This window comes from Procambarus clarkii, chromosome 5 (assembly GCF_040958095.1).
Source record: "Procambarus clarkii isolate CNS0578487 chromosome 5, FALCON_Pclarkii_2.0, whole genome shotgun sequence".
Classification (NCBI taxonomy): domain Eukaryota; kingdom Metazoa; phylum Arthropoda; class Malacostraca; order Decapoda; family Cambaridae; genus Procambarus; species Procambarus clarkii.
In genome coordinates, this window is record NC_091154.1 from 24,318,165 (window position 1) to 24,342,428 (window position 24,264).

The 24,264-nt window shown below is 42.4% G+C and overlaps 1 protein-coding gene across 2 annotated transcripts in view; it reads right to left on the minus strand.

Annotated features, from left to right (window-relative positions):
• The window catches only part of LOC123762687 (kelch domain-containing protein 4), a 154,145-nt gene extending 135,155 nt beyond the window's left edge, over positions 1–18,990 (minus strand). Inside the window, exons 1-2 of one of the 2 annotated variants that reach the window (XM_069339975.1) lie at positions 18,767–18,990; positions 12,147–12,317 (exon numbers count right to left, since the gene is read on the minus strand). In XM_069339975.1, the coding sequence (XP_069196076.1) occupies positions 12,147–12,317; positions 18,767–18,874 (279 nt within the window). In that variant the 5' untranslated portion in view covers positions 18,875–18,990. The remainder of the gene's footprint in view (positions 1–12,146; positions 12,318–18,766) is intronic. The other variant, XM_045749377.2, reaches the window with a different exon arrangement.
• Between the last annotated feature and the right edge of the window lie 5,274 nt (positions 18,991–24,264).

Here is a 24,264-nt window from a genome sequence, read left to right on the forward strand (position 1 = left end):
TTTTTCATACTTTTTTTGCTGTAATATTATTCAATAGTGTGTAGTTTGATATATTTATATAATAAAATGAGTGAATTGTTGGTGTACTCAAAAATATGGTGTGCATATTGTTGATTCAATTATGTTCATCAATCAGTGAACAAATACTTTGTCGGTTATTACACTATAAGCACAGGTTATATATAAGTATTTGCATGTTTTGTTCACTATAACGAACCGCTAAGTAGCTATTATGAGTCAAAAAGTAATGAGGAGTGACCGCCGTGTACCAGCCAGCCACTCCCGCCCTCCCTCCAGTCATCTGACTCACCCTCATTCTCCTCCCACAATAATGTTTTTGCTCTAATTCACTATATACAGCCGTTATATATAAGTATCTACATGTTTTGTTCACCATAACTGTACATCTAAGCTTGTATGGTGAGTAAAGGCACAGAGATGTGGCTACTCACACAGTCAGCTGATTGGCGGCCGCCCTCAAGGCCAGACGCACTAATATTTCTCCTCCAACAATACTGTGTGGTGTTATTACGCTATATACACACATTATATATAAATATCTACTTGTTTTATTCATCATACTTGTACAAATAAACTGGTATGGTGCCCGAAGACCATCGTGGTAACCAGTAAACAACACCGTTGTCTGCACGGTGGCGTCGTGCAGACGACGCCACCGCCCTCACCAAAATGGCGGCTCCAAACCTTCTCTTGCTGTTTATACCCTCTATACGCACGTTATATACAAGTGTCTACATTTGTGTTCACCATAACGAACCACTAAGCTTGTATGGTGAGTGCAGTCAATAAAAGGTGGCCACACACAGTCAAAAGACATCGCCACCACCCTCCCTCTCACAGCATTACACCTCCTTCCATGGCGCACAGCGCTAAATGTCACCACAATCCAGCTATTATCAGAACCCTGGTCAGTTTTATCACAGTCAGGGGTCTTCTGTAATAATATCATTGCTACATAATAGCATGAACAAGTATAATTTGGCATTTTTAGGCGATGCTGTGGTCACAAGCTGAACAGCAGTGCTGTTAGCTCATGCTGCGTGCGTCAGGCTTGGTTGCTCACTCAATACTGAGGCCAATAACACCCGGGAGTTTGGCCCACGATTTTTTTTAAAAACGGCGTCTGTTTACAAGAGCCCTGATGAAGGTGTGGTGAACCCCGTGTATCCGCGGGCTGTTTAAATCTTGCGTAGTACTCCAACACATCATATGACGTGATGCGCAGTTTACTGGAACAACGTCCAGCACGCCATATGACGTGATGCGCACTTTAAGGGTTAAGTAGTTCTGCTGTATGTTGAGTACTACAATACAGTTTATGAAAACTATTGTACACTAAAATTACAGCAACTTTAATATTAACACTATGTACACACTAAATTTTAACACTTGTTCTAACTTTTCATGCCTCACAAGATGTTTTTAGGTATTTGCATCAGCTTTGCCGATGCTCGCTGCTGCTGCTGTGGCTTCAGCTGCTTTTGAGCTGGTGCTGGCTGCTGTTGTACCAGTGCTGGGTACGGCTGTTCTCATGCTGGGTACAGCTGTTCTCGTGCTGGGTACGGCTGTTCTCGTGCTGAGTACGGCTGTTCTTGTGCTGGGTACGGCTGTGATCATGCTGGTTGATTTTCTGCTACAAGTTCTTGCAAAATATTGCTTCACTTTTGGCATTAATAAGGCACTATTAGTAAGCCACTGAGACATTTTGTTGTATAACAATACAGCTGTAGTAAAAAAATGGTACACAATTATTCTTCCACCGGCAGTTAAATACTATACATCAATCACAGACAAAGCTAAGGGCACTGGGTGCATACTGTACGAACGCAGACTAGGTCTATACGTACACCCTACAGTAGGCTGGTGTTTAAGACAGATCCAATAACATAAATTTCTCTCAAATATTCGATTTACATCAAATTATATAATTTTGGGTTATAGTGTGTCCTCACTTGAATGAACTATATGGGGCGAAGCTGATTCGTTCCAGTGCGGAAATCGTTCCATCCGTCCGGCCCCAACAACCTTCTTAATTTTTTTTTATATATATACATATGCCAGGACACATTAGCATTAGGAAACATTGCACCTGACTAATGAAGGGAGTCCTTGCTAGTGCTGGTCCTGTAGGCCTACTGTGAAACCGTACCAAAACCTTTTGAATTTTAGTTTATTTCTTCATTGTACGCTGCTTCATTATAATACCTTTCATGCCCTTTAGGTGTCGATAATAATCTGAGATGGGGGGAATAACCATCCCCCCCCCACCACCCACACCATCCCCCAAACCCCCCCCACCACCCACACCACCCCCCACACCACCCACAACCCCCCCCCCCCCCCACACCATCCACCATTTCCCCCACACCACCCATCACACCACCCACACCATCCCCCACACCACCCACCACACCAGCTGCTAAGGGGTCCTGAGGAGATTTACACCCCTGTGCGCAAGAAAAAATAAAATTCTAAAAAATTATTTCGTCTTCTAAAAATGTTAGTTTGTGTTCCCTGAGCACAGGAAAAATAAAAAATGAATCGTAGGCGACATATTTTGGGCGCAATTGACCGAGTAAGTCTGGCAGAAAGTGAGCGTTGACAGAGCGGTCGTCAGAGGGGGTCAGTGTCACCCGTGCTGACAGGTGGGAGTTGCCACAAAGATATTATCACTTAATTATTTTAATGTCTCTGATTTTTTTCTTAGTTTTTTTGCAGTAATATTATTCAATAGTGTGTATTGTGATATATTTATATAATAATAGTGAATAATCACTATACTCAAAAGTATGGTGTGCATATTAGTGATTCAATTACTATGTTCATAAAACAATAAACAAATAGTTTTGCTGTTATTACACTCTATACACACGTTATATATAAGTACAGTATCTGCACATTTTGTTCACCGCAGACAATAACAGGTGACCACACAGTCAGTAAACGATGCCATCTCCCTCCATCCCTCAGCATCACTCCTCCCACAGCGCAAATTATTACAACAATCCTGCTATTATCACAGCCCTGGTTATTTTTATCACAGTCAGGGGTCATCTGTAATATTGTCATCGCTAAATAATAGCAGTTATATATTTATTTTGACATTTTTCGGCGATGCTGTGGTCACATGCTGAACAGCAATGCTGTTTGCTCATGCTGCGTGTGCCAGCCTTGGTTGCTCCAACAGTACTGTGGCTCTCACACCTGAGAATATTGCCACGATTTTTAAAAAATGTGGCGTCTGTTTACAAGAGCCCTGAGGAAGCTAATGTGAACCCCGTGTAGCCTCGGGCCATTTGAATCGTGCCTGGCACCCTATGGCTTATATATACACCATGCGCATCATGGGACATGTTACTCATGGTGTATATATACTCCATGTGCAGTTTGGGGGTTAATACACGAAAAGTAACATATTTTGGCATCAATATTTTAGAGCTATGATATAAATTTTTAATACAGAATAGATGAGAGGTTTGGCAGCCATGCGTGGTAAGCAACCGACCTCCCCTCCGCCATTGCTTACTAACGTGCCAACCCTAAACTCTTTTCATCACCACTACCCCTCCCTCACCACCACCGCCGCCTTCCTCACCACCACCGCCGCCTTCCTCACCACCACCACCACTACCTCCCTCACCACCACCACCACTACCTCCCTCACCACATCCACTACTACCTTCCTCACCACATCCACCACTACCTCCCTCACCACCACCACCACCACCACCACTCCCTCCCTCACCACCACCACCCCCCTCCCTCACCACCACCACTGCTTCCCTCACCACCACCACCACTGCCTTCCTCCCTCACCACCACCACCACCACTCCCTCCCTCACCACCACCACCACTCCCTCCCTCACCACCACCACCACTGCCTCCCTCCCTCACCACCTCCACTGCCTCCCTCCCTCACCACCACTGCCTCCCCCTCACCACCACCACCACTGCCTCCCTCACCACCACCACCACTGCCTCCCTCACCACCACCACCACTGCCTCCCTCACCACCACCACCACTGCCTCCCTCACCACCACCAATGCCTCCCTCACCACCACCACCACCACTGCCTGCCTACCTCCCTCACCACCACCACCACTGCCTCCCTCCCTCACCACCAACACTGCCTCCCTCCCTCAAAACCATCACCACCACCACCGTCTACCTCCCTCAAAACCACCACCACTGCCTCCCTCACCACCACCACCACTGCCTCCCTCACCACCATCACCACTGCCTCCTTCACCACCACCACCACTGCCTCCCTCCCTCACCACCACCACCGTCTCCCTCCCTCAAAACCACCACCACTGCCTCCCTCCCTCACCACCACCACCACTGCCTTCCTCCCTCACCACCACCACCACCACCACTCCCTCCCTCACCACCACCACCACTCCCTCCCTCACCACCACCACCACTCCCTCCCTCACCACCACCACCACCACTGCCTCCCTCCCTCACCACCTCCACTGCCTCCCTCCCTCACCACCACTGCCTCCCTCACCACCACCACCACTGCCTCCCTCACCACCACCACCACTGCCTCCCTCACCACCACCACCACTGCCTCCCTCACCACCACCACCACTGCCTCCCTCACCACCACCACCACTGCCTCCCTCACCACCACCACCACTGCCTCCCTCACCACCACCACCACTGCCTCCCTCACCACCACCACCACTGCCTCCCTCACCACCACCAATGCCTCCCTCACCACCACCACCGCCACCGGCTCCCTCACCACCACCACCGGCTCCCTCACCACCACCACCGGCTCCCTCACCACCACCACCGCCTCCCTCACCACCACCACCGCCTCCCTCACCACCACCACCGCCTCCCTCACCACCACCACCGCCACCACCACCACCACCACCACCACCGCCTCCCTCACCACCACCACCGCCTCCCTCACCACCACCACCACCACCACCGCCTCCCTCACCACCACCACCACCGCCTCCCTCACCACCACCACCACCGCCTCCCTCACCACCACCACCACCGCCTCCCTCACCACCACCACCACTGCCTCCCTCACCACCACCACCACTGCCTCCCTCACCACCACCACCACCACCACCACCACCACTGCCTCCCTCACCACCACCACCACCACTGCCTCCCTCACCACCACCACCACTGCTTCCCTCACCACCACCACCACCACTGCCTCCCTCACCACCACCATCACCACCACTGCCTCCCTCACCACCACCACCACTGCCTCCCTCACCACCACCACCACTGCCTCCCTCACCACCACCACCACCACTGCCTCCCTCACCACCACCACCACCAATGCCACCACCACCACCACCACCACCACTGCCTCCCTCACCACCACCACTGCCTCCCTCACCACCACCGCCTCCCTCACCACCACCACTGCCTCCCTCACCACCACCACCGCCTCCCTCACCACCACCACCACTGCCTCCCTCACCACCACCACCACTGCCTCCTTCACCACCACACACTCCCTCACCACCACCGCCGCCTCCCTCACCACCACCACCACTCCCTCCCTCACCACCACCACCACTCCCTCCCTCACCACCACCACCGCCTCCCTCACCATCACCACTGCCTCCCTCACCACCACCACCACTGCCTCCCTCACCACCACCACCACTGCCTCCGTCACCACCACTGCCTCCCTCACCACCACCACCACCACTGCCTCCCTCACCACCACCATCACTCCCTCACCACCACCACCACCACCACCACTCCCTCCCTCACCACTGGGAAAGCAAAATATAATTCTGTACAACTGTTTACACTTTGGTAAATGTTGTCATCAACTATGACAGCTTGGACGAACATTCCTCACTTAAACATTTGTATGTTCCACTGAACATTTGGTACCGAATTCAATTTGTTCTGCTCTTCCGGGAATTCGATAGAGCGGGGTTTGTTAGACTGAGGAAGCACTGTATATATTTAGTTTAGCAACATTATTACGATAATAAGAGCTATAAAAAATACTTATTTTAGAACCGATTTATTAATTTTATTATTTCGAAGCCGTAGGTCACTGAACTGTGGCGACATAATCGAACAAAACTAGCATGGTGTTGTGTTCGATTTCCAGTAACAAATTTCTCTCAAATATTGGATTTACATCATATTATACATTTTTGGGTTATATATTTAGTTTAGCAACATTATTACGCTAATAAGAGGTAGAAAAATACTTATTTTAGAACTGATTTATTAATTTTATTATTTCGAAGCCGTAGGTCACTGAACTATGACGACGAAATCGAACAAAACAAGCGTGGTGTTGTGTGCACACTGATTAGACCTGTCCACTCGTGCTGGACTTGTGAGCCGCCTATAACATGAATAATTTCTCAAATAGCAGATATCTATCATATTACAGTATATTTTTGGTTTTATTAAGTTTAGTTTAATTAGGATAATAAAGAGTTTTTAAAACACCAGTTTTAGAAATTATTTATTAGTCTGAAACGTTCAAAGTCATGGGTTACTGAATTATGACGGCAAAGACGAAAGTAAGTGAAACCTCACTGTAAAGTCAGGTTTACAGTACAGTATTCCCTTATCTGTTCACCCTCACTCATCTTGTTTCATCACAGAAAATGTTTATAAGAAGATTTCAACACATTAGCTAGCTATTCACGCTTCAGCCTTTAAATTAATTTACAAAGATACGTGTGCAACAAATCAGTGAATGAAAATCACTGAAACTCAGTTGTTCACTTGTGTGGACCACCCTGGTTGATACCTGGTTGATACCTGGTTGATGGGGTTCTGGGAGTTCTTCTACTCCCCAAGCCCGGCCCGAGGCTAGGTTTGACTTGTGAGAGTTTGGTCCACTAGGCTGTTGCTTGGAGCAGCCCGCAGGCCCACATACCCACCACAGCCCGGTTGGTCCGGCACTCTTTGGAGGAATAAATCTAGTTTCCTCTTGAAAATGTTCACGGTTGTTCCGGCAATATTTCTTATGCTTGCTGGGAGGACATTGAACAACTGCAGACCTCTGATGTTTATACAGTGTTCTCTGATTGTGCCTATGGCACCTCTGCTCTTCACTGGCTCTATTCTACATTTTCTTCCATATCGTTCACTCCAGTACGTTGTTATTTTACTGTGTAGATTTGGTACTTGGCCCTCCAGTATCTTCCAGGTGTATATTATTTTATATCTCTCTCGTCTTCTTTCTAGTGAGTACATTTGGAGGGCTTTGAGACAATCCCAATAATTTAGGTGCTTTATTGCGCCTATGCGTGCCGTATATGTTCTCTGTATTCCCTCTATTTCAGCAATCTCTCCTGCTCTGAAGGGGAAGTGAGTACTGAGCAGTACTCAAGACGGGACAACACAAGTGACTTGAAGAGTACAACCATTGTGATGGGATCCCTGGATTTGAAAGTTCTCGTAATCCATCCTATCATTTTTCTGGCTGTCGCAATATTTGCTTGGTTATGCTCCTTAAACGTTAGGTCGTCAGACATTATTATTCCAAAATCCTTTACATGCTGTTTTCCTACTATGGGTACATTTGATTGTGTTTTGTACTCTGTATTATGTTTAAGGTCCTCATTTTTACCGTACCTGAGTACCTGGAATTTATCACTGTTAAACATCATGTTATTTTCTGATGCCCAGTCGAAAACTTTATTAATATCAGCTTGAAGTTTTTCAATGTCTTCAGCCGAGGTAATTTTCATACTAATTTTTGTGTCATCTGCAAAGGATGATACGAAACTGTGACTTGTATTTTTGTCTATATCTGATATGAGAATAAGGAAAAGCAGCGGTGCAAGGACTGTACCCTGAGGTACAGTCCCTGGCTGGTGTTTGGTTAATATGCATTACTTGTTGTGTGGACCATTCTGGCTGGTGTTTGGTTCATATGGTTCACTTATTGTGTGGTCCATTTGTGTGATCCAACTTGTCTTATGAAGGAATTATTAATTGTAGATAGAATGAGACAGTTTTCCACCACTCTGTGAACTCTGTCCCAATATTGTAAGCTTGTGGACCACTTGTGGACCACTTGTGCAGTCTACTTGTGTGGTCCACTTGTGTGATTGAACTTGTCATATGAGCGAATTATTAAATGCAATCTGTGATAGAATGGGAAAGTTTTCTACCAGTCTGTGAACCCTCTCGACATCATAAGCAAATCCGAACATCCCCCGCTTCGGCAAACCATTGTTCGTCGAACCGGGTGCGTAAATCCGGCCTGAAAAGTGTGCGAACTAGCCTGAGATTCGTTGAATCGGGGTACATTGAATCAAGGTTGTACTGTACATCAACAACTACAGACTGATTATCCTTTACCTCATTTGTGTAGGGAAAAATGCACAACTGCCACAACAGCACAGATGTGTATGTCCTTGGCCCCGAACTGAGGGACTCAGTGTCGCACCATAAATGGTCTCGATATATATTCACTAACACAAGTAAAGTCAGTTCACACTAGATGTTGGCGGCGCACGGGTGTCGATCCTTGACGATAGTCCAGTCACACCTTCAGTAGAGTTAATGTTCACAGGTCCTGCGAGGTCAGGTCGTGTCATGTGACCTTGCCTTCTGCGAAGTTGATAATTGCACACGGGTGGTTGTGTTCAGGCCATCAAACAAGCCGCTGTCTAGGTATAGTAGGACGATAACCAGAGGCTATCTCCTGGTAGATGGGACTCAGCTCCGAGTTCCCTCCTTAACACTCAAGCTTTAGAACATTTGGGAAGATAAGAGAGGAGCCTCACTACACCAAAAAGGTTCCAGCAGTAGCAGGCCAGAGTTTATTAATGTCTGTCCCAGGTCGGTTGGGGGGCCTCGACTGTCAACCATATCATCCCCCTATAGGGGGGCCTGATAGCTGAGTGGACAGTGCTTTGGATTCGCAGTTCTGAAGTTCCGGGTTCGATCCCCAGTGGAGGTAGAAACAAAATGGGCAGTTTCTCTCATCCTGGTGCCCCTGTTCCCCTAGCAGTAAATAGATACCTGGGAGTTAAACAGCTGTTACAGGCTATTTCCTAGGGGTGTGTAACAAGGAGGAGGCCTGGTCGAGGACCAGGCCGCATGGACGCTAAGCCCCGAAATTATCTCAAGATAACCGCCCCACTCTAACCATCCTATATTCGGAGACTTTAGTGAGTTTTTAAGATTGATGTACAAGTGTAGTGGTTTAGGGCACTATCTTGGGAGTACCAGGTGAGAGGGTTCCAATCCCCTTTTATAGCTCTTACTGATTTTCTCATTGATACAGCACATTAATGTGAGTTCATTGTGCAAGTCATTTTAATTATCTTAAATATGATAAACTAAGATGTGTGATCTATTGGTTGACTGACAGTAGAGTGGAGAGCACTCTAAAGATTACTTAACCCTTAAATTGCGCATTGCATCATATGATGCTTTGGAGTACTACGCAAGATTTAAACGGCCCGCGGATACACGGGGTTCACCACACCTTCATCAGGGCTCTTGTAAACAGACGCCTTTTTTTTTAAATCATGGGGCAAATTCCTGGGTGTTAGGGGCCTCAGTATTGAGTGAGCTACCAAGCCTGACAAAGCATGAGCTCACAGCACTGCTGTTCAGCTTGTGACCACAGCATCGCCTAAAAATGTCATAATATACTTGTTCATGCTATTATGTAGTGATGATATTATTACAGAAGACCCCTGACTGTGATAAAACTGACCAGGGTTCTGATAATAGTAGGATTGTGGTGATATTTAGCACTGTGCTCCATGGAGGGAGGAGTAATGCTGTGGGAGGGGAGGGTAGTGGCACTGTCTTCTGACTGTGTGTGGCCACCTTTTATTGACTGCACTCACCATACCAGCTTAGTGGTTCTCTATGGTAAACACAAATGTAGATACTTATATATAACGTGTGTATAGAGGGTATAAACAGCAAGAGGAGTAGGTTGGGAGCTGCCATTTTGGCGAGGCCGGTGGTGTCGTCTGCACGACTTATCATGTTGTTTACTGGTGACCACGATGGTCTTTGGGCACCATACCAGTTTACTTGTACAAGTATGGTGAATAAAACAGATAGATATTTATATATAATGTGTGTGTATACAGCGTAATAACACCACAAACAGTATTGTTGGAGGAGAAATATTAGTGCGTCTGGCCTTGAGGGCGGCAGCCATCAGCTGACTGTGTGAGTAGCTACGTCTTTGTGCCTTTACTCACCATACAAGCTTAGATGTACAGTTATGGTGAACAAAACATGTAAATACATATATATAACGTCTGTATATAAAAGCAAAATCAGTATGGTGGGAGGAGAATGGTGGCAAGTCAGGTGAGGTGAGGGAGGGAGGGAGTGGCAGCCAGTGGCAGGCTGCCACTGCCACTTGGCATACCAACTTAGTGGTTCGTTATGGTGAACATGAATGTAGATACTTATACAGTATATAACATCTGTATATAGTGAATAAAAGAAAAAACAGTATTGTGGGAGGAGAATGTGGGTGAGTCACGTGACCTGAGGGAGGGAGGAAGTAGCAGCCAGTGGCGGGCTGCCACTGGCACTGCCACTCAGCATGCCAACTAAGTGGTTCGTTATGGTGAACACGAATGTAGATACTTATATGTAACGTCTGTATACTGTATAGTGAATAAAAGCAAAAACAGTATGGTGGGAGGAGAATGTGGGTGAGTGAGGTGTTGAGGGAGGGAGTGAGTGGCTGGCTGGCTGGCTGGCTGGCTGGCTGGCTGGCTGGCTGGCTGGCTGGCTGGCTGGCTGGCTGGCTGGCTGGCTGGCTGGCTGGCTGGCTGGCTGGCTGGCTGGTGTGTGGCGGTCACTCCTTGTTACTTTTTGACTCATAATAGCAACTTAGTGGTTTGTTATGGTGAACAAAACATGCAGATACTTATATATAACCTGTGTATATAGTGTAATAACCGACAAAGTATTTGTTCACTGTTTGATGAACATAATTGAATCAACAATATGCACACCATATTTTTGAGTACAGCGAAGATTCACTCATTTTATTGTATAAATAAATCACACTACACACTATTGAATAATATTACAGCAAAAAAACTACGAAAAATCAGAGACATTGAAATAATTAAGTAATTATCTCTTTGTGGCAACTCCGGCCTGACAGCTGGCGAGCAACAGACTGCCTGGGACGCACGCTAAGTCAGCGCCTGTTTTTTGCCAGACTTCCCCACCTTATAGCGGGCAATATATGCCACTTACGATTTTTTTATTATTTTTCCCATGATCAGTGAACACAAATTGACAGGTTAGGAAGAAAAAAGATTTTTTTTTTTTTGTATGTGGGTGTCAAATGGTATATAGCCATGCGCCATTTAAGGGTTAATGATTAACGCCATGCTTTATATGGTTGCAATTTCATACCTGTTAACTAATTAAAGAGAAGTTCCATTCCTTGTATTTTAAATCATTCTGAATGGATGGTGGCAGCACTTCTACCCTTTCTTTCTACCTCTTCTACCCTTTCTATATACCTCTTTATCTACTAACTCATGCTAGCCCTTCTTTCTAACTCTTTCCACTCATTTTCCTCTACCCCTTCTGTCCCTCTCTCCAACTCTATCCTCCATCCCATTTTCTTCCTCGTTCTGCACAGTCCCCTTAACCTGACTATTCCTCACACTCTACCCTTCCACCTCACTCCTGCATTGTCTGTCTTTACTCCATTTACGACACATTACACCAGGTTCAATTAGAGGGCAGGGTAGAAACGGTTGGGCATGTTTCTTTTCATATGATGCTTGTAATCCCAGTGCAGTAAACAGTTACCTGGGAGTTAGGCAACTGTTGTTGCTTGCATCCTTGGAATGGTCACGATGACCCAAGAGGGTCATCGGCACACTTAAGTGCAGGCTTTCTGTCCCTGATAATGGGAATTATTTTGTACATAAACTGTAGTAAGACTCAACTCATCTAGCCACAGACAAGTTATAAATCTCATCTATCATTTAGAGGCCAAAATTCTTCCCTATGTGTATTAACTGGGTTACTGTTATCTGTGCATTTCTCAATGAGAAAAGTTATTCAGCATTACTCTACTGTTAAAAGGACAACACTAAACATTACAAACTCTTATAATAAACTGAGCCAACATACACTAGACCATACCGTATTGCCATTAAAGTACTCTCCACCAAAGAGAATGAGCTGGTCCTTGTCTGGATGTGGTGTAAGAGAGAATGCCGTTCGCTTTGATGGAGGTGGCACCAAGTCTTCTGTCACAGCAAGTTTGGCTTTATCCTCGGCAACAAATTTGGCGAGAAGACAATCAATATCTTCCTGTAAGAGAGAAGCAACAGTTAGAAATCTGTAAATATTATGACCTAAAATTTAATGTGATTGAGCATTTAACCCTTAAAGTGCGCATCACGTCATATGACGTGTTAAACGTTGTACCAGTCAACTGCGCTTCACGTCATATGACGTATATGGGTACCGCGCACGATTTGAATGTCCCGCGGTGTAGCTAGGGTTCCCATACGCTGCCCAGGGGCTATAGTAAACAGCGGCCATTTTGAAAAAAATTCCCGCTCATTAACCGAAGGCGTGGGAGGCATCAGTTTAGCGAGAGTCACCATGGCGAGCGCACGGTCAAACTCCTCTCGGGCACGTACCACTCAATCCCTCACCCCCAGAGCAAATAGCCCACGAATTATTCTCTGAAGGTGAAGAAAGTGTGTTTGATGATTCGGACAACGATGAGGATTATACACAGTTGTCGGCTGATAGTAGCAGAAACAGTGAGAGTGACAATGACTGCCATGCCATGGCGAGGCCTCCACACTCACCCATGCCTCCTCGGCCAGTTTCTACTGTACTTCTACCACGACCTCACAGTTCTTGTGGATATTTACTATTTGAGGGTGACGAGTCAGAGGGAGGTGACTCCTTTTCTGGGTTTAGTGACTCAGATCATAGTTTTATTGAGCATGTGGCTGGTACCAGTGGTGTAACTGGGTGAGAAATTGTCGCGTCAGCAGCATCTCGCCCAGTCAAGCGCCACCACATGGCACCACATGAGGGACCAAGAACCTCGTGTTCACGTGCATCCACCTCACGTGCACCCACCTCACGTGCACCCACCTCACGTGCACCCACCTCACGTGCACCCACCTCACGTGCACGTAGCCGCCGTGCTTCTCGCAGATGGTATTCAGCTCCTGGTCACCGGTATGCATCGCTTCCTCGCCGTTTTTCCTCTGCATCTCGCAGGATGCCTGGTGTACTTGTCTGGAGTGATGGTGACGATTTTATTCCTAATATTCCTCACTTTGACGATAAAGATGTAGGATTACCAACCTTTTCCTTAATCAAGGTGAGGACATGGCTGAGATGGAATATTTTACAGCATTCTATGATGATATAGTCAAAGTTCTCCCCAAAAATTATGCAAATATATTATGTTTATTGCTATTATAAAATCAATAAATGAACTTAGGAAGCAAACCTTGCCCCAGATTTTAGAGACATACACTCTACATATAAGGTGTAAGTTTCATGTAAATTGAATAAAAAATTAAAGAGTTATAAGAATTTTTATGTTACTGTACTTGAAAATAAATAAGAAAATAATAAAGTCTAAGGTGCTGCCATCTGTGACTGAGGTTGACATCAACCAATTTCCTCCAAAATTGGCACCCTTACAGATAGGCTTACGTGCAGTCAGGTGTGCAGTCAGGTGTATAAGTTTCATGCAAATCGTCCGGAAAAAAACACAAAAAAAAAACAAATTGAAAAAAACTAGCGTTGAATGTAATGAAACGCCATTTTCTGGGTGAGTCCCAGAGGCTCCCCAGAGCTATCCAGGCTGAATGGATATGTATAACTTTCTGGCATCAGTCAAAGTGCTGGGAGTTCTTGCCTACCAGGGACCACGAGCCAGAACCTGGTCCCCTCAGAGAGGCACGAGGAGCAATGGACTATAGAAACCCTCCCTTATGGTTGGGAGCATTCTATGTCTGCCTATATTTTGCCAGACTTCCTCGGCCTATTGCGCCCAAAATAAGTCACCTCCGATTTTTTTTATTAATTTTTCCGTGCTCAGGGAACACAAATTAACATTTTTAAAAGACAAAATAATTTTTTAGAATTTTTTTTCTTGCGCACAGGGGTGTAAATCTCCTCAGGACCCCTTAGGAGCTTAAGGGTTAGTGATCTTGTACTAAAGATCACCCTACGTACTAACCCTTGAATAATTTTAGATATCAAAGTTTATGATCATTTTATATGCCATAAATTATTATTGATTTTTCTTATACATTTATTGTTATTCTGATGAAGAACCAGCATCAATTATTAGTGCTAGTGACGTAACAGTTTCTTAGCGACTGTACCCCCCCCCCTTTTGTGAGAGTGAATTTGCCTCTTAATCTGATCATGATATACAGTCTTATTAATACTTCACATTATACTATTATTTCTTAACACTTTGACGTTCTGGGTGTGCATGCGCCGCACTACCCCTGGTGGGTTTGAGCATTCAGCGGGAGCGCGCGGTAATTCTGAAAGTGTATACTCTATTCAACTTTGTTACCTCAATTCTCGTCCTAGGTTTTTCAATTTGGTATCATTGTGTTCGCAATAGAATTCTCTACAGGATTAAAGGCATATAAAGTCCAAATGCCCGGCATACCATCCGCAACAGAGAAAGCGAGAGCGTGTTACCCGGGAGCATGCAAGACCGATAAAATGTGTACACTCTTTTCACTTTGGTCCCCTCAATTCTCGTCCTAGGTCTTTCATTTTGGCATCAATGTGTTCGCAATAGAATTCCCAACGGGAGTATATGCATATAATGTCAAAAACAGCGGCGCGCTCCATCCGCCGACAAGATGAAAGTTAGCAGAAAGAGAGCGCTGTGCCACCCTAAGGTGCCTCTCATTATAATAGAGCGCGGTCATATCAAAATGTGTATACTCTTTTCAACTTTGTCATCTCAATTCTCGTCCTAGGTTTTTCAATTTGGTATCAATGTGTTCCAATAGATTCTCTACAGGACTAAATGCATATAAAGCCCAAAAGCCGGGCGAGAAAGTGAGAGCATGTTACCTGGAAGTGCGCAAGAGCAATAAAATGTGTACACGCTCTTCACTTTGGACATCTCAATTCTTGTCCTAGGTCTATCATTTTGGTATCACTGTGTTCGCAATAAAATTCCCTACAGGAGTATATGCAAATATAAAGTCCAAAAACCCGGCATCCCACCCACAGCAGAGAACGTGACGGAGCATTACCGCAGTTAGCACTAATAAAGAGCAATAAAATAGGTATACTCTTTTCAACTTTGTTACCTCAATTCTGCTCCTAGGTCTTTCATTTTAGTATCAATGTATTCACAATGAAATTCCCTACAGGTGTATATGCATATAATGTCCAAAACCATGGCACCCTCCTCCCGAAGCAGCCGCCAATTTGCCGCCACCGACCACGCAATGCTGCATCGTTACCGGACTATCCTCTAGTAAACGAACAACGCAATGCCGAGTCGTTACCGAGCCAAAGTGTTAAGATCCATAGGCACTAATTCATGGACTTCATTTCAATACACTTGCTCTATTTAGTTTTACACTTTTCACAAAAAGTGGTGGTCCTTCACAGCTATCGAATGTAATGATTATTTCTATTAATATTCTGAATCAGATTTTCCCACAAACGTATTTGTGATATATAACAAAATAGAGCATAATAACATACTTACTCATTATTATTTGTCTTATTATGTATTACTCAGCAGTGCTATAAAGGCACCAGATGCATATCCACTTTGTGGACCTCTTACTACTTACTACTTCTTTGTGCATCGGACAGGTGCTTCCATCTCTCTATTACTGCATTATTCATCAGTTCCAGTTAATAGGAGCCGTTCTCTTTATCAACAAAACGTTCTTCTTATTAAAAAATTTGTTTAAAATCAATTTCTGAAAATATTTTGATGAAAGTTTGTTGGAGACTTGTGTAAAATTTTTAAGGAATTTTTACATAATTTGAATATTTTTCGTTTCCTGGCCTTTTATGCTGAGCAGCATAAGGGTTATTCTCTAGACCAAGAGATAATCCACCCTAGATTGGAAATATGCAAATGTCACCCCTATTTTCAAAAAAGGCAGAAAGAGCTCAGCAGAAAACTACCATCCAATCAGCTTGACATCACCTATTTGCAAGCTCATGGAGCTTGCAAATTCCCTCCTTAATAATTCCCTCCTTAGGGAGGGAATTATCCAACACCTTATAGAGAACAATCTTGTAAAATCGATGCAACATGTATTTGTTTAAAATAGATCCTGCCTTACAAACCTGCTCACATTTTTGGAAACAGTAACCAACTACTCACAAGGGATTTCTGGTGGATGTAGTATACATGGATTTTGCTAAAGCCATTGATAAGGTGCCACATGATAGAATGGCAAGGAAATTACAGGCACATGGAATAAATGGAAGAATACTAGAATGGATAAAACAATAGTTAACTCTTAAACTGCACAAATCATATATATATGATTTCAGTGACAAAACCGAAACCGTGCAAGTCATATATATATATGATTTCAGTGACAAAACCGAAACCACGCAAGTCATATATATATATATATGATTTCGTGTCTACAGCACTGTGGAGAAATGCCCGACAGACCACTGGAACATTATCTAACACAGTGCACAGTTACAAACCCATTAAGATTTCAACTTAGATTTAACAGAGCAGAAGAAGTTGTTAAACACATATGGCAAAATCTTACTGAAGCGACCATACGAGTCATAAATACTCATACTCCGCCCAAGTAAAACAGAAACAAGCAACACTTAGTGGGCCAGCCAGAGGCTTAGGGCTCGCGCAGGAATATCCCTGAAAAAAAAAAACTGATATGATTGTCCTGCACACAAAGGGAGATTTTACATAAGTACAGTACATGGTAGATTAAGTAGCGAACGCATGTCAACGAATAACGAGTATATATAACAAAACTAACTTCCAGACATGTATTTTTTAATAAATGTTTTCTGGCTAGTTATGCTAGATTTTATTTAAAATACGTATTCTACTTGTTAACATCATAATTTAAATTTGTGATAATTTAAGCAGAGAAGTGTGACGACTGGATCAGTGTGTACAGAAGGTTAATATGCCAACAAACACTTTCCAGACAATGATATATCTTGGATAAGTCGCTCCACAACATTGACGCTTGGACCGTCGACTTCCTTTGATGCCACTTATTAACTTATTTCATAATGAAATTATATTATTTTGGAGTAAATATATGTTTTCTCATGTTCTGCATTAAGCACCCACATTATCGTGAATAAATATACCATATTACTTCATTACTTACGTAATGCTAGGAGGGTTTGAGTACCTTTGGGTCTTAAGGTGGACAGAATCTCCAATAGATGTGGCAAGTCGCCCCATCTCTTGCCCCGGCAAGTCGAAACAATGTAAAATCGATATATCTTTGTCCTCAAACATGATATATTTCCTTTGGTGCATTCATAATAATGTTTATATCTCGGTCTTTCTGAAGGCATATAAGATTTTAGGCTTTATTAGCGTATCTTTGTTAATTATGCAATATATCGGCAAGTGCGTATGCATCTGCACTCCATGCCCAACAAGCTACTGAACGCCACTATAAAAACATATGTATCTTCACTTGAGCTTTAAATATTTATATTGTAGTGTATTTAAAATAAAGCTTATATTTCTATATTTCTTTAGACATATAAAACATTTGTGTTTATTAACGAATTTACGTAATATAGACATTGTTCTGAGAGAGTTACTCTGTCGATCAGTCTGTGAGGGGGGTCGGAGCTCGGCGATTATTAAAACACATGAATCTTCATTAGAACTTTAATTATGTCTATGGTAAAGCGTTTAAAATGAGCCTTATATTCCTATCTTTGTTAAGGCATATAGAACGTATATGTTTATTAACGAATTCACGTGAATTAAACATTGTTCTGAGAGTGAGAGCTGCTCCTTTGATCGGTCTGTCCGGGGTTGGAGCTCGGCTATTATAAAAGTACACGTATCTTTGCTTTAAATTTAAATATGCACATGGTAGGGTATTTAAAATGAAGCTTATACTTCTATCTTTATTGCGACATATAAAACTCTTACGTTTACTAAAGAACCGGTGTGAAATAGGCATTGTTCTGAGATGAATACTGCGGGTTTTGAGCTCGACGAGCGATGTAAACTGCCACTTTTATACAACTACAAATATCTTCGGTTTTACTTAAAATATTTGTCTGGTAGAGGTTTTATATATATAGGTCGCATTTGTCTTTCTTCTGACTAATAAATAATTTTAGTTTAATAAGTTATCAAGATGTCTTCAACAATATTCTTTCGGCGTTCGTCTTTTCCAACATGGGCGACCCTTTTGAAAACGCGATACTTGGGTTAACCCATCCCATAGTTGGGTCAGTTTCCATTACGGTTCGGAACATGCACATCATCCACTATTCCCATCATGAATAACCCACTGCTCTAATGAGATAAACCCACAGCTCTAATGTACAATCCACTGCTCTTATGAACAACCCACTGCTCTAATGTACAATCCACTGCTCTTATGAACAACCCACTGCTCTAATGTACAATCCACTGCTCTAATGTACAATCCACTGCTCTAATGTACAATCCACTGCTCTAATGTACAATCCACTGCTATAATGAGATAACCATTAGCCAAAGTGAGTAGTGATATAAAATAATAATGGCTGACCTCGCCCTTGGCAGCGAGGTCCTTCTTGATCTTAAGAGCCGCCTTCTTGTCCGTCTTGAGAGTCGTCTTCTCCGCCCCCTTCCCCTTCTTCTTCTCCTTCTTGCCCATCTTCCCTCACCTTCGGGAGGCCCTCACGGAAGCAGAAGAGGTGTAATATGGCGGGAACGAAAGCAACTCCAGCAACACGTGCCCAATCAGCTGGAGGTAAATAAACACTGGTCGTCGTTTAGTACACCCGCACCCATGTAGCCGCCGTTCGTAACCCCGACCCAAGCCACGTTTCGTACTTTTGTATTTTTATCGAATAATAATAATAATAATAATAATAATAATAATAATAATAATATTAATAATAATAATAATAATAATAATAATAATAATAATAATAACTACAATAAAATCATCATCATCATCATCATCATCATCATCATCATCATCATCATCATCATCATCATCATCATCATCATCATAATAATAATAATAATAATAATAATAATAATAATAATAATAATAATAATAACTACAATAAAATCATCATCATCATCATCATCATCATCATCATCATCATAATAATAATAATAATAATAATAATAATAATTACAATAAAATTATCATCATCATCATCATCATCATCATCATCATCATCATCATCATCATCATCATCATCATCATCATCATCATCATAATAATAATAATAATAATAATAATAATAATAATAATAATAATAATAATAATAATTATAATAATAATAATAATAATAATTAATTGTGTCGGAGCACAGCAGGAAGCCATAGTGTATTCATACACATTAGTCTTGCACACTCCCTGCAAGACATTAGTCTTGCACACTCCCTGCAAGACATTAGTCTTGCACACTCCCTGCAAGACATTAGTCTTGCACACTCCCTGCAAGACATTAGTCTTGCACACTCCCTGCAAGACATTAGTCTTGCACACTCCCTGCAAGACATTAGTCTTGCACACTCCCTGCAAGACATTAGTCTTGCACACTCCCTGCAAGACATTAGTCTTGCACACTCCCTGCAAGACATTAGTCTTGCACACTCCCTGCAAGACATTAGTCTTGCACACTCCCTGCAAGACATTAGTCTTGCACACTCCCTGCAAGACATTAGTCTTGCACACTCCCTGCAAGACATTAGTCTTGCACACTCCCTGCAATACCTCAAATCTTATCTTACTGACAGGCTCCAGTATGTTTCTGTGAATAATACAATTTCTCCCACCCTACCCATCAACATTGGTGTTCCTCAGGGCAGCATACTTGGCCCTCTCCTCTTTCTCATCTACATTAATGACCTTCCAAATGCCTCCCAACACCTCAAACCAATTCTATTTGCTGACGACACAACCTTCATTTACTCCAGTCCTGACCCCCTTGCTCTAAATGCCACAGTAAATACTGAGCTAGAGAAAGTCCATCTTTGGCTAACCGCCAACAAACTCACCCTTAACATTGACAAAACGTTTTATATTCTGTTTGGCAATAAATCCTCTAATCAGATAAATCTCAAAATAAACAATACCCAAATTTGTAACAAATTAGATGGCAAATTCCTTGGCGTTCTCATCGACCACAAGCTGAATTTCCAGGGTCACATTCTAAATATATCAAAAAAAGTTTCAAAAACTGTTGGCATTCTTTCTAAGATCAGATATTATGTACCCCGCCCTGCCCTGGTCACTCTCTATTACTCCCTCATCTATCCATATCTCAACTATGGTATTTGTGCTTGGGGTTCTACTACCCAAAATCATTTACGTCCTCTTATTACCCAACACAAAGCTGCTATTAGGACAATATCCAACTCTGGCCCCAGACATCACTCGGTACCCTTACTCAAATCTCTGAATATGTTAGATATTAAGTCACTGCACATTCTCTCTTGTGTATTATACATATATAAAACGCTGAACTATAATGCCAATCCTGACCTCAAAAGATTCATAGAAGGTTGAAACAGAACCCATGAGCACCACACCAGAAATAAATACAGTTTTGATATTCCTAGAGTACGACTTAATCAAACTAGAAATGCTCTACAAATCAAGGGACCCAGAATGTGGAATGACCTTCCCAACCATGTTAAAGACTGTACCTCTCTCAACCAGTTTAAGATAAAAACTAAACACTACCTAATAAATTCCCTGTAACCTACCTCACTCCTCTATTGTCAACCCATGTCTGTAATTTTTTTTTGTTTAATCAACACTGTTTGTCAACCTATTGTATTTGTGCTGCTTTTTCAGTCATGTTCCCCCTTTTTTTTTATCTTTATTTGTATTTGTTCTCAACACTTTTTATTCTTTATGCTCAATTAGTATTAAGTTCTAGATATTAATGTTTTTCTTGCCCGAAACGCATTGCGTAATAGTGGCTTTAGGCATTGTATGTACTAGCTCTATCTATATATATCTTATATCGAGGTCCCCCCACCCCCCTTACAGTGACGGGTCGGTGGCGGAGGATGGCAGGGCAGGGTGTGGTGTCCTAATAACAATAACTACTAACTAATAACTACTATGACTAATAACAATATAATTAACCACCTTGTCACCTATTGCGGGCTAAGTAACCAATGTCTCTTTGTTTCACTTTTTTAAATTAAATTTTAATTTAATTTATATTAGTCATTTACTGGACTTAATTTATTGAGTGCATTAATATTTTCTTTAGTTCTTATTAATTATAGGATCATAACTAAACTATTTATAGTTAATAATCATTAGAGTAAATTTGCCTATGTTTATTTTTCAACATTTTTCTTCGCTTTCATTATTACCAAGGTTGCCTAGCCTCGCCATACTCCCTTACTCCATTGTACCCCTGGCTTTGCCTGTGTCTCAAAATGCAAATAATTACTTACAGTGTACCTGAGAGTACTTGTAAGCAATCTACCTCATTTTTTTTTTATTTCGTGTTTGTCTTGTATAGTCTTAGTTTATATTTATATCTTTCCCCCTTTTTAGTTAGTTTAGTTCATTTATTATGCACCCCATACCCATCTTATGGGCGGTAGTAGAAAGGGTTACAGAGGCACATAATGGGCTCAGGGACTGAACCCCACAATTCATTTAGCTAAGCAAGTTACAATCTTGATGAGCTAGTTACAAAATTCAGTATAAGTCGTCACATCAACAATGGGTTCGAGATCGATCTCAAGTACAGGTTCTAAATTAAGCAACTGACATATGTGGAGAGCTAGTGTCACAATTTATATGTTTGTCCCGTGTAACCTTGGATTGTCAATGAGCAATCTGAGAGCAGCAGTACACCGAGAACTTCAACAAGATCTTGTAGTGATCAACAAGTGAAATTGACACCAGTAATTCCATCTATCAACATACTATCATGCAAGAAGAGCCACACATCTATGGATCATCCAATAAAATCAGCAGACTTCTAGATGTTACTACTGCTCGGCTTAGACTCGGTTAAAAGTATCTCTGGGAATTCTCATTATCTGCTGATGTAGACCTGACCAAATGTAAACTGTGTCAACAAAATTATTCGCACACCCTCCGTCACTATGTGATGGAGTGCGAAAAGATACGTGAATTTAGAGACAATTCTATAACCAATGTTCCAGCGATGTGTCAATATTTCATTCAAAATGATCTGCTACCACAGTACTCTGAGAGAGAACTCTATTAACATCAGAGGTCCGAGACTATTCAACACGCTTCCACTACACATAAGAGGCATAACTGGCCGACCCCTCACAGTGTTCAAGAGAGAACTGGATAAGCACCTCCCAAGGATACCTGATCAACCAGGCTGTGACTCGTACGTCAGGCTGCGAGCAGCCGCGTCCAACAGCCTGGTTGATCAGTCCGGCAACCAGGAGGCCTGGTCGACGACCGGGCCGCGGGGACGCTAAGCCCCGGAAGCACCTCAAGGTAACCTCAAGGTAAGGTACCAGAAATTTTAGCCAAATATCCCCAGTTTGCTAACTGTAGGTAGTAACTAAGTGATTGTAACCTATCCACCGCTGTCCACTGGATGGGGGGCGGTGTGCAGGACAAACATATCAATTGTGACACTAGCTCTCCACATATGTCAGTTGCTTAATTTAGAACCTGTACTTGAGGTCGATCTCGAACCCATTGTTGATGTGACGACTTATATTGAATTTTGTAACTAGCTTATCAAGATTGTAACTTGCTTAGCTAAATGAATTGTGGGGTTCAGTCCCTGAGCCCATTATGTGCCTCTGTAACCCTTTCCACTACCGCCCATAAGATGGGTATGGGGTGCATAATAAATGAACTAAACTAACTAACTAACTGTCCTGCACACCGCCCCCCATCCAGTGGGCAGCGGTGGAGAGGTAATGACACTATTGCAAATGAAGGTATCTTTGTAATATATTGCTGTACCGCCACCTTTTTTGTTAGGCCTGCAGTTATGAATGGCTTTATAACCAGCTAAATTGTAGAGTTGGGTATAGTCATTACTTAGCCAAGTTTCTGTTAAAATGATGAGAGATAATTTAGTACCTAGTGCTGTAAGTAGTGCATTTATATCATCAAAATGTTTGCCAAGTGACCTAACATTTTGATTGTAAACTGATAAGCAGGTGCTATTTAGGAGTTTGTTTTTTGCAAGATTTGCTGTGTAATACCTGCAATAATGATGATCAATGTGCTGATTAGTGTGGATATGGGACAGAAGATTTCGATCAGGATCAATATCAGTAAGCATATAGATAAGAATGTCACGATACAATAAGATAAGCAATTACAGGAACAGATGAAAACTAAATCTGCTGTAAAATAGAAAGTAATTATAGCAAAACACAACAATATAATAATATAACAATACAATAAGAGCTTACAAAGTATTGAGTCTGCTAAAATTAGAGAATAATTATGGCAAAACACAACAATAAATGCAAGTAAACAAAAGAATTGAAAGAATTAGAGGTAGAATTAAGGTCACTAGATAGCCATGGAGGATACACAAGTTTGGTGGAGAGAACAAAAAATCAGTAGAGACTGTCAAGATGAATATATAAAAAAATTTGACAAATGATAATTGTAAAGTAAAATAATCTTAAAGATAATAAATTTTATTTAGCTTAGTTTTAACCTATAATTAGTATGAACTTAATTAAAAGAACAAAAATGAGATCAATAATTGATTTCAATAAATGACATAGGTCAATACAAATAAATTTAAAATATAAATGGAATAGGGTAAGATTAGATTTAAGAGTAAAATTTTACAATGAAACTGAGGTAGATGCTTGCATAAGTGCATGGAGACTTGATGGATTATTTAGGAAATTATATGAATGAGAGAACATTAGGCAAATGGTAAGGCAGAGACAGCACCTTAGACAAAGTTAGGTTAAGTTAGGTTAGGCTCAGGCACTGAAAGAGTTATTTTAAGTACTGGCATTGGTCGGGTTCAGGTTTTCAGATATACCACAATCACTTAAGAAGGCCAGGAGTTGTTGGTCACATTTTATTTC